The 12574-nt window shown below is 37.9% G+C and overlaps 1 protein-coding gene across 1 annotated transcript in view; it reads left to right on the top strand.

Annotated features, from left to right (window-relative positions):
- The window catches only part of slc25a43 (solute carrier family 25 member 43), a 29215-nt gene extending 17962 nt beyond the window's left edge, over positions 1-11253 (top strand). Inside the window, exons 4-5 of the mRNA XM_061900259.1 lie at positions 1151-1285; positions 8307-11253. Coding sequence (XP_061756243.1) covers positions 1151-1285; positions 8307-8540 — 369 coding nt within the window. The 3' untranslated portion in view covers positions 8541-11253. The remainder of the gene's footprint in view (positions 1-1150; positions 1286-8306) is intronic.
- Positions 11254-12574: the final 1321 nt, after the last annotated feature.

Here is a 12574-nt window from a genome sequence, read left to right as displayed (position 1 = left end):
TGTTGATAGACCTATCGAGATGTCGAAATCTGTCGATAGAGCGATCGAGATGTCGAAATATGTCGATAGAGCTATTGAGATATTGTTATCTGTTGATAGACCTATCGAGATGTCGAAATCTGTCGATAGAGCGATCGAGATGTCGAAATATGTCGATAGAGCTATCAATATATCGTTATCCATCGATAGAGCTATCGTGATATGGATATCTGTCGATAGAGCTACCGTGATATGGATATCTGTCGATAGAGCTATCGTGATATCGATATCTGTCGATAGAGCTATCGTGATATCTGTGGATAAAGTTATCGAGATATTGATATCTGTCGATCGAGATATCGATATTTGTCGATAGAGCGATCGAGATATCGTTTTCTGTCAAGCTATCAAGATATTATCCGTTGATAGAGCTATTGTGATATCGATATCTGTTGATAGAGCTATCGTGATATCGATATCTGTCGATAGAGCTATCGAGATACCGATATCTGTCTATAGAGCTATCGTGATACCGATATCTGTCTATAGAGCTATCGAGATATTGATATCTGTCGATAGACCTATCGATATCTGTCGATAGAGCTATCGATATCTGTCGATAGAGCTATCGATATCTGTCGATAGAGCTATCGATATCTGTCGATAGAGCTATCGATACCTGTCGATAGAGCTATCGATATCTGTCGATAGAGCTATCGATATCTGTCGATAGAGCTATCGATATCCGTCGATAGAGCTATCGATATCCGTCGATAGAGCTATCGATATCCGTCGATAGAGCCATCGAGATATCGATATCCGTCGATAGAGCTATCGAGATATCGATATCTGTCGATAGAGCTATCGAGATATCGATATCTGTCGATAGACATATCTCTTGATAGATATCTATCGATAGAGATGGATAGAGATATATAAAAGAGCTAAAGTAATGACTTGTTCAGGAGGGTTCGCAGCGTGCACATTTAGCAGAGCAGTGCTTGTCAATGAGGCGTTTAAAGCCCCTGCAAGACTTGAACTTGTGTCGCTGACTCTGTAAATACAATCTTGCAGAGTTTCCCAGCAGGAAGTGCTATGTTGCATCATCAGAATGAGAAGTGGGCAAGAAGAGACGTTGTAGTTGCTAAATGTGCAAGTCTTTCTTTTGCAGGCGCAGAGTTCCTGTCTCCCCCATTTTGGTGGCGTCGATGTGCATTTTAGTGGTGTTACCGACTGTTTTGTTCAAGTGGTGAAGAATAAGGGCATCTTCTCACTCTGGAGTGGCCTGACGGCCAGCACCATAAAGGTATACAACTTACTCATGTTTGCTGTTTTAGTACTGTCCAAAACTTACTCATGTTTGCAGTTTTAGTACTGTCCAAAACTTACTCATGTTTGCAGTTTTAGTACTGTCTAAAACTTACTCATGTTTGCAACTTTACTACTGTCCAAAACTTACTCATGTTTGCAGTTTTAGTACTGTCTAAAACTTACTCATGTTTGCAGTTTTAGTACTGTCCAAAACTTACTCTTGTTTGCAACTTTAGTACTGTCCAAAACGTATTCATGTTTGCGGTTTTAGTACTTACTGTCCAAAACGTACTCATGTTTGCGGTTTTAGTACTGTACAAAACGTACTCATGTTTGCAGTTTTAGTGCTGTCCAAAACTTACTCATGTTTGCAGTTTTAGTACTGTCCAAAATTTACTCTTTTTTGCAGTTTTAGTACTGTCCAAAACTTACTCATATTTGCAGTTTTAGTACTGTCCAAAACTTACTCATGTTTGCAGTTTTAGTACTGTCCAAAACTTACTCATGTTTGCAGTTTTAGTACTGTCTAAAACTTACTCATGTTTGCAACTTTACTACTGTCCAAAACTTACTCATGTTTGCAGTTTTAGTACTGTCTAAAACTTACTCATGTTTGCAGTTTTAGTACTGTCCAAAACTTACTCTTGTTTGCAATTTTAGTACTGTCCAAAACGTACTCATGTTTGCGGTTTTAGTACTGTCCAAAACGTACTCATGTTTGCGGTTTTAGTACTGTACAAAACGTACTCATGTTTGCAGTTTTAGTACTGTCCAAAACTTACTCTTTTTTGCAGTTTTAGTACTGTCCAAAACTTACTATTTTTTGCAGTTTTAGTACTGTCCAAAACTTACTCATATTTACAGTTTTAGTACTGTCCAAAACTTACTCATGTTTGCAGTTTTAGTACTGTCCAAAACTTACTTATGTTTGCAGTTTTAGTACTGTCCAAAACTTACTCATGTTTGCAGTTTTAGTACTGTACAAAACTTACTCATGTTTGCAGTTTTAGTACTGTCCAAAACGTACTCTTGTTTGCAACTTTAGTACTGTCCAAAACGTACTCATGTTTGCGGTTTTAGTACTGTCCAAAACGTACTCATGTTTGCGGTTTTAGTACTGTACAAAACGTACTCATGTTTGCAGTTTTAGTACTGTCCAAAACTTACTCTTTTTTGCAGTTTTAGTACCGTCCAAAACTTACTCATGTTTGCAGTTTTAGTACTGTCCAAAACTTACTCATGTTTGCAGTTTTAGTACTGTCCAAAACTTACTCATGTTTGCAGTTTTAGTACTGTCTAAAACTTACTCATGTTTGCAACTTTACTACTGTCCAAAACTTACTCATGTTTGCAGTTTTAGTACTGTCTAAAACTTACTCATGTTTGCAGTTTTAGTACTGTCCAAAACTTACTCTTGTTTGCAACTTTAATACTGTCCAAAACGTACTCATGTTTGCGGTTTTAGTACTGTCAAAAACGTACTCATGTTTGCAGTTTTAGTACTGTCCAAAACTTACTCTTTTTTGCAGTTTTAGTACCGTCCAAAACTTACTCATGTTTGCAGTTTTAGTACTGTCCAAAACTTTCTCATGTTTGCAGTTTTAGTACTGTCCAAAACTTTCTCATGTTTGCAGTTTTAGTACTGTCCAAAACTTTCTCATGTTTGCAACTTTAGTACTGTCCAAAACTTTCTCTTGTTTGCAGTTTTAGTACTGTCCAAAACTTACTCATGTTTGCAGTTTTAGTACTGTCCAAAACTTACTCATGTTTGCAACTTTAGTACTGTCCAAAACTTACTCATGTTTGTAGTTTTAGTACTGTCCAAAACTTACTCATGTTTGCAGTTTTAGTACTGTTCAAAACTTACTCATGTTTGCAACTTTCATTCTGTCGAAAACTTACTTGTGTTTACAGTTTTAGTACTGTCCAAAACTTACTCGTGTTTGCTGTTTTAGTACTGTCCAGAACTTACTCATGTTTGCAGTTTTAGTACTGTCCAAAACTTACTCGTGTTTGCAGTTTTAGTACTGTCCAAAACTTGCTCATGTTTGCAGTTTTACTACTGTCCAAAACTTACTCATGTTTGCAGTTTTAATACTGTCCAAAATGTAATCATGTTTGCAACTTTAGTACTGTCCAAAACTTACTCATGTTTGCAGTTTTAGTACTGTACAAAACGTACTCATGTTTGCAGTTTTAGTACTGTCCAAAACTTACTCTTGTTTGCAACTTTAGTACTGTCCAAAACTTACTCTTTTTTGCAGTTTTAGTACTGTCCAAAACTTACTCATGTTTGCAGTTTTAGTACTGTCCAAAACTTACTCATGTTTGCAGTTTTAGTACTGTTCAAAACTTACTCATGTTTGCAGTTTTAGTACTGTCCAGAACTTACTCATGTTTGCAGTTTTAGTACTGTCCAAAACTTACTCATGTTTGCAACTTTAGTACTGTCCAAAACTTACTCATGTTTGTAGTTTTAGTACTGTCCAAAACTTACTCATGTTTGCAACTTTCATTCTGTCCAAAACTTACTTGTGTTTACAGTTTTAGTACTGTCCAAAACTTACTCGTGTTTGCAGTTTTAGTACTGTCCAGAACTTACTCATGTTTGCGGTTTTAGTACTGTCCAAAACGTACTCATGTTTGCGGTTTTAGTACTGTCCAAAACTTACTCATGTTTGCAGTTTTAGTACTGTCCAAAACTTACTCATGTTTGCAGTTTTAGTACTGTCCAAAACTTACTCATGTTTGCAACTTTAGTACTGTCCAAAACTTACTCGTGTTTGTAGTTTTAGTACTGTCCAAAACATACTCGTGTTTGTAGTTTTAGTACTGTCCAAAACTTACTCATGTTTGCAGTTTTAGTACTGTCCAAAACTTACTTATGTTTGCAGTTTTAGTACTGTCCAAAACTTACTCATGTTTGCAGTTTTAGTACTGTCCAAAACTTACTCATGTTTGCAGTTTTAGTACTGTCCAGAACTTACTCATGTTTGCAGTTTTAGTACTGTCCAAAACTTACACATGTTTGCAGTTTTAGTACTGTCCAAAACTTACTCTTTTTTACAGTTTTAGTACTGTCCAAAACTTACTCTTTTTTTGCAGTTTTAGTACTGTCCAAAACTTACTCTTTTTTGCAGTTTTAGTACTGTCCAAAACTTACTCATGTTTGCAGTTTTAGTACGGTACAAAACTTACTCATGTTTGCAGTTTTAGTACGGTACAAAACTTACTCATGTTTGCAGTTTTAGTACTGTCCAAAACTTACTCTTTTTTGCAGTTTTAGTACTGTCCAAAACTTACTCATGTTTGCAGTTTTAGTACTGTCCAAAACTTACTCGTGTTTGTAGTTTTAGTACTGTCCAAAACATACTCTTGTTTGTAGTTTTAGTACTGTCCAAAACTTACTCGTGTTTGCAGTTTTAGTACTGTCCAAAACTTGCTCATGTTTGCAGTTTTAGTACTGTCCAAAAACTTACTCATGTTTGCAGTTTTTAGTACTGTCCAAAACTTACTCATGTTTGCAGTTTTAGTACTGTTCAAAACTTACTCATGTTTGCAGTTTTAGTACTGTCCAGAACTTACTCATGTTTGCAGTTTTAGTACTGTCCAAAACTTACTCATGTTTGCAACTTTAGTACTGTCCAAAACTTTACTCATGTTTGTAGTTTTAGTACTGTCCAAAACTTACTCATGTTTGCAACTTTCATTCTGTCCAAAACTTACTTGTGTTTACAGTTTTAGTACTGTCCAAAACTTACTCGTGTTTGCAGTTTTAGTACTGTCCAGAACTTACTCATGTTTGCGGTTTTAGTACTGTCCAAAACGTACTCCTGTTTGCGGTTTTAGTACTGTCCAAAACTTACTCATGTTTGCAGTTTTAGTACTGTCCAAAACTTACTCATGTTTGCAGTTTTAGTACTGTCCAAAACTTACTCATGTTTGCAACTTTAGTACTGTCCAAAACTTACTCGTGTTTGTAGTTTTAGTACTGTCCAAAACATACTCGTGTTTGTAGTTTTAGTACTGTCCAAAGCTTACTCATGTTTGCAGTTTTAGTACTGTCCAAAACTTACTTATGTTTGCAGTTTTAGTACTGTCCAAAACTTACTCATGTTTGCAGTTTTAGTACTGTCCAAAACTTACTCATGTTTGCAGTTTTAGTACTGTTCAAAACTTTCTCATGTTTGCAACTTTCATTCTGTCGAAAACTTACTTGTGTTTAGTTTTAGTACTGTCCAAAACTTACTCGTGTTTGCAGTTTTAGTACTGTCCAGAACTTACTCATGTTTGCAGTTTTATTACTGTCCAAAACTTACTCATGTTTGCAGTTTTAGTACTGTCCAAAACTTACTCTTTTTTGCAGTTTTAGTACTGTCCAAAACTTACTCTTTTTTGCAGTTTTAGTACTGTCCAAAACTTACTCATGTTTGCAGTTTTAGTACTGTCCAAAACTTACTCATGTTTGCAGTTTTAGTACGGTACAAAACTTACTCATGTTTGCAGTTTTAGTACGGTACAAAACTTACTCATGTTTGCAGTTTTAGTACTGTCCAAAACTTACTCTTTTTTGCAGTTTTAGTACTGTCCAAAACTTACTCATGTTTGCAGTTTTAGTACTGTCCAAAACTTACTCGTGTTTGTAGTTTTAGTACTGTCCAAAACATACTCTTGTTTGTAGTTTTAGTACTGTCCAAAACTTACTCATGTTTGCAGTTTTAGTACTGTCCAAAACTTACTTATGTTTGCAGTTTTAGTACTGTCCAAAACTTACTCATGTTTGCAGTTTTAGTACTGTCCAAAACTTACTCATGTTTGCAGTTTTAGTACTGTTCAAAACTTACTCATGTTTGCAACTTTCATTCTGTCGAAAACTTACTTGTGTTTACAGTTTTAGTACTGTCCAAAACTTACTCGTGTTTGCAGTTTTAGTACTGTCCAGAACTTACTCATGTTTGCAGTTTTAGTACTGTCCAAAACTTACTCGTGTTTGCAGTTTTAGTACTGTCCAAAACTTACTCATGTTTGCAGTTTTAGTACTGTCCAAAACTTACTCTTTTTTGCAGTTTTAGTACTGTCCAAAACTTACTCATATTTGCAGTTTTAGTACTGTCCAAAACTTACTCATGTTTGCAGTTTTAGTACTGTCCAAAACTTACTCATGTTTGCAGTTTTAGTACGGTACAAAACTTACTCATGTTTGCAGTTTTAGTACTGTCCAAAACTTACTCTTTTTTGCAGTTTTAGTACTGTCCAAAACTTACTCATGTTTGCAGTTTTTAGTACTGTCCAAAACTTACTCATGTTTGCAGTTTTAGTACTGTCCAAAACTTACTCATGTTTGCAGTTTTAGTAGTGTTCAAAACTTACTCATGTTTGCAACTTTCCCTCTGTCCAAAACTTACTTGTGTTTACAGTTTTAGTACTGTCCAAAACTTACTCGTGTTTGCAGTTTTAGTACTGTCCAGAACTTACTCATGTTTGCAGTTTTAGTACTGTCCAAAACTTACTCATGTTTGCAGTTTTAGTACTGTCCAAAACGTACTCATGTTTGCAGTTTTACTACTGTCCAAAATGTAATCATGTTTGCAACTTTAGTACTGTCCAAAACTTACTCATGTTTGCAGTTTTAGTACTGTCCAAAACTCACTCATGTTTGCAGTTTTAGTACTGTCCAAAACTCACTCATGTTTGCAGTTTTAGTACTGTCCAAAACTCACTCATGTTTGCAGTTTTAGTACTGTCCAAAACTCACTCATGTTTGCAGTTTTAGTACTCTCCAAAACTTACTTATGTTTGCAGTTTTAGTACTGTCCAAAACTTACTCATGTTTGCAGTTTTAGTACTGTCCAAAACTTACTCTTGTTTTCAGCTTTAGTACTTTCCAAAACTTACTCATGTTTGCAGTTTTAGTACTATCTAAAAGTTACTAATTTTCGCAGTTTTAGTACTTTCCAAAACTTACTCATGTTTGCAGTTTTAGTACTGTCCAAAACCAATTCATGTTTATAGTTTTAGTACTTTCCAAAACTTACTCATGTTTGCTGTTTTAGTACTGTCCAAAACCTATTCATGTTTATAGTTTTAGTACTGTCCAAAACTTACTTATGTTGCAGTTTTAGTACTGTCCAAAACTAACTCATGTTTGCAGTTTTAGTACTGTCCAAAACTTACTCTTGTTTGCAGTTTTAGTACTGTCCAAAACTTACTCTTTTTTGCAGTTTTAGTACTGTCCAAAACTAACTAATGTTTGCAGTTTTAGTACTGTCCAAAAATTACTCTTGTTTGCAGTTTTAGTACTGTCCAAAACTTACTCATGTTTGCAACTTTAGTACTGTCCAAAACTTACCCATGTTTGCAGTTTTAGTACTGTCCAAAACTTACTCATGTTTGCAGTTTTAGTACTGTCCAAAACAATAAAAACAAAGCCTTTTTATTTTGTAACATTCATTTTGAGCCGTCAAATAATTTAAATGTTTCAATGATTAAATAAATAAATATGTAGTACTTTAGAAAATAAGAAAGAACCAAAAATGGTCATAATAATTGCAACAATTTTAAAATGTACTGGTGACTTTAACGTTGCATTCAGGAACACCCGGAATTATGAGCGTCAAACATTACAACACTCAAGTAAGTCGTTTTTATCATGGAGAAAGTGCAAAAAAAACGACTTACTTGAGCGTTGTAATCTTTGACGCTCAAAATTCCGGGTGTTCCTGATTGCAACATTAAAGTGGGCAGTACAGTTTGAAATATTGACATAATCACAATTTACCGCTTTCCTCTGTTCTGTGGTCCTCGTCACACCTTTTTGTAGACTTCTGTGGGTCACCCTTGGCCTACATGTGAGGTGAAACAATGCAGAGTGGGTAATTAATAGCAGCAATATCACGAGCGAGGTGAGCGGGCAGTCCGGGGAACAGCATACCCGCCTCTCCGGTTTCAGCTGCAAATGTCAAGGTGGTCGTTGCACACCAGGCGGACTTTTGACGTGTCCTTCCTTTCCCCGCCAGATCCTTCCCTACTTCGGCCTCCTATTCGCCTGCTTCGAGCTCTGCAAGCAGGCCTGCCTCTACCACAACGGCTACATCGTGTCGCCACTCAGCTACCAGCCGGCGCCGGGCGTGGACCAGAGCCTGGGTCCTGCCGAGCTGCGGGAGGCCAAGCGCTACCTGAGGAACTACGGGGCGGGGGCGGGGCAGACCGAAGACTTTTGGGACCGGCTGGTGAAAAGCTCTCATAAATGAAGGTTTGTGGAAGACACTTCATTAGGTACACCAACCAATGAGGTCCTACTATGAGCTGGACACTTCATTAGGAACACCACCCAATGAGGTCCTATTGGGAGCTGGAAACTTCATTATGTACACCACCCAATAAGGTCATACTGGCAGCGGGACACTTCATTAGTACACCACCCAATGAAGTCCTATTGGGAGCCGGACACTTCATTAGGTACACCACCCAATAAGGTCCTATTGGGAACCGGACACTTCATTAGGTACACCACCCAATGAGGTCCTATTGGGAGCTGGACACTTCATTAGGTACACTACCAGATAATATCATACTGGCAGCGGGACACTTCATTAGGTACACCACCCAATGAGGTCCTATTGGGAGCAGGACATTTCATTAGGTACACCACCCAATGAGGTCCTATTGGGAGCAGGACATTTCATTAGGTACACCACCCAATGAGGTCCTATTAGGAGCCGGACACTTCATTAGGTACACCACCCAATGAGGTCCTATTAGGAGCCGGACACTTCATTAGGTACAACAGCCAATAAGGGTAATTTTTGATTGACCCTTTTTTAGAGAGGTTGCACTCTTAACTTTATTTTTATTTATTTTGTTTGCCACTCTCGTAGTGCCAATGTCATCAAGATTATAGAAACCATTCAGTCCACAAATGTACCCTCACTGTATTTGATGTTCTCGCCAAGCATTTTAATCTGTTTGGATATTGTCCAATTTCGTAACACACCTGCACGATTCATGACACTAAATCATAAGTTACACATGCCGGGAGCAAATTTCTACCTCCTAACCTGCTTTACAAAACACAAAAGCAGTGAAGGTGTCACGTTGTGTGAATAGTAAATAAAAAGAGAATACAATGATTTTAAAATCCTTTTCAACTTATATTTTAAAATGTATTATACATATATTATTGTGTTATTATTGAATAGACTGCAAGACAAGATTTTTATCGTTCACACTGGGTAAACGTTGTTAGTTTTTGCAAATATTAGAATTTGATAGCTGCAACATGTTTCAAAAAAGCTGGCACAAGTGTCAAAAAAGAGTGAGAAAGTGGAGGAATGCTCATCAAACACTTATTTGGAACATCCCACAGGTGAACAGGCTAATTGGGAACAGGTGGGTGCCATGATTGGGTATCAAAGCAGCTTCCATGAAATGCTCAGTCATTCACAAACAAGGGCGGGGCGAGGGTCACCACTTTGTCAACAAATGCCTGATCAATTTAGGAACAACATTCTATCTGTGTTAGTGTGATGAGGTGGCAACTTGTCCAGGATGTACCCGGCCTACCGCCTGAATGCAGCTGAGATAGGCTCCAGCACCCCCTGCGATCCCCAAAGAGACAAGCGGTAGAAATGGATGGATGGATGGATTACTCAACCAGATATTGCAAGGAATTTAGGGATTTCAACAGCCACGATCTGCAATATCATCAAAAGTGTCAGAGAATCTGGAGAAATCACTGCACGTAACATTGAATGCTCCTGACCTTCAATCCCTCAGGCGGTACTGCATCAAAAAGCGACATCAGTGTGTAAAGGATATCACCACATGGGCTACGGAACACTTCAGGAAACCACTGTGTAGTAGGTACAGTTGGTCGCTACATCTGTAAATGCAAGTTAAAACTCTACTATGCAAAGCGAAAACCATTTGTCAACAACACCCAGAAACGCCGCCGGCTTGGCTGGGCCCCGAGCTCATCTAAGATGGACTGATGCAAAGTGGAAAAGTGTTCTGTGGTCTGATGAGTCCACATTTCAGATTATTTTTGGAAACTGTGAACGTCGTGACCTCTGGACCAAAGAGGAAAAGAACCATCGGGATTTTTTAGACGCAAAGTGTAAAAGGCGGCATGTGTGATGGTATGGGGGTGTATTAGTGGCCAAGGCATGGGTAACTTACACATCTGTGAAGGCACCATTAATGCTGAAAGGTACATACAGGTTTTGGAGCAATCCAAGCCACATTATCATGGACGCCCCTGCTTATTTCAGCAAGACGATGACATGCTGCGTGGTACAACTGCGTGGCTTCATAGTAAAAGAGTGCGGGTACTTTCCTGGCCCGCCTGTTGAAAATGTATGGTGGCTAAAATATGAGAGGGGAGACTGTTGAAAAAATTAAGCTGTACATCGAGCAAGAATGGGAACAAATTCCACTTCAAAAATGTGTCTCCTCAGTTCCCAAACCTTTACTGAGTGTTGTTAAAAGGAAAGGCCATGTAACACACTGGTAAAAATGCATTTTTTGCAATGTGTTGCTGCCATTAAATTCCAAGTTCATGATTATTTGCGAAAAAATAACAAAGTTTACCAGTTCGAATGTTAAGTATTTTGTCTTTGCAGTCCATTCAATTGAATATAAGTAAAAAAGGAAGTTTTTATTTACCATTTACACAACGTGACAACTTCCCTGCTTTTGGCTTTTGTACAAACTGTCATGACCTCCACTGCAAGTATAGTGCCATTAAACACATGAAGCCCCCAAAACCTGGACGGACTAAAGGACTGGAGTGTCCTGCTGCTACAGTCTTATTAATACACAACGTGCCTTCCAAGTTGTGTCTTACAGCGACGACGTCACAACCCCAAGTGACAAGAGTCAGTATTTCAGAGCGTGTGGATGTTTTCAACCAGCAGGTGAGCTTCAAGTTGGAGTCTCGCTGGAGAGCAATAAACTTCACCTTGATTTGTGTTGGACTTTTTTAGGGACCGAATGTCCCTTTGGGACAGAGGACTCTATTGTATTTTTACCGCCGCCTCTTTGAGCTGTAATTTGACCCCCTTAACATGCTTCAAAACTCACCAAATTTTACACACACATCAGGACTGATGAAAATTGCCATCTAATAAAAAATAAAAAATTAAAACTGAAAATTGCGCTCTAGCGCCCCCTAGGAAAAAAACACAGACAAAACGGCTTGTAACGTCCGCTAGGAATGTCGTAGAGACATGAAACAAAAACCTCAATGTAGGTCTGACTTAGACCTAGATTTCATAAACATACATCCTTCAACAAAAATCAACAGGAAGTTGGGAAAACCCCCTTCAAAACAAAGGTCTCCTAAAAAATTTCATTTTTGCCTCTTTGAGCTGTAATTTGACCCCCTTAAACTGCTTCAAAACTCACCAAACTATAAACACACATCAGGACTGGCGGAAATTGCGATCTAATAAAAAACCAAACCCCAAAACTTAAAATTGCGCTCTAGTGCCTCCTAGGAATAAAACAGACAAAACTGCTCATAGGAAGAAAACACAGACAAAACTGCTTGTAACTTCCGGTAGGAATGTCGTAGAGACATGAAACAAAAACTTCAATGTAGGTCTGACTTAGACCTAGATTTCATAAACTAACATCCTTCAGCAAAAATCAACAGGAAGTTGGCAAAACCCCCTTCAAAACAAACGTTTCCTAAAAAATGTCATTTTTGCCTCTTTGAGCTGTAATTTGACCCCCTTAAACTGCTTCAAAAGTCACCAAACTATAAACACACATCAGGACTGGCGGAAATTGCGATCTAATAAAAAAAACAAACCCCAAAACTTAAAATTGCGCTCTAGCATCCCCTATGAATAAAACAGACAAAACTGCTAATAGGAAGAAAACACGGACAAAACTGCTTGTAACTTCCGCTAGGAATGTCGTAGAGACATGAAACAAAAACCTCAATGTAGGTCTGACTTAGACCTAGATTTCATAAACTGACATCCTTCAGCAAAAATCAACAGGAAGTTGGCAAAAACCTCTTCAAAACAAAAGTTTCCTGAAAAATGTCACTTTTGCCTCTTTGAGCTGTAATTTGACCCCCTTCAAATGCTTCGAAACTCACCAAACTGGACACACACATCAGGACTGGCGGAAATTGTGATCTAATAAAAAACCAAAAACCAAAACTTAAAATTGCGCTCTAGCGCCCCCTAGGAATAAAACAGATAAAACTGCTCATAGCAAGAAAACACAGACACAACTGCTTGTAACTTCCGGTAGGAATGTCGTAGAGTCATGA

Source organism: Nerophis ophidion, linkage group LG05 (assembly GCF_033978795.1).
Source record: "Nerophis ophidion isolate RoL-2023_Sa linkage group LG05, RoL_Noph_v1.0, whole genome shotgun sequence".
Lineage (NCBI taxonomy): Eukaryota > Metazoa > Chordata > Actinopteri > Syngnathiformes > Syngnathidae > Nerophis > Nerophis ophidion.
This window is presented reverse-complemented; position numbering and strand designations above follow the sequence as displayed.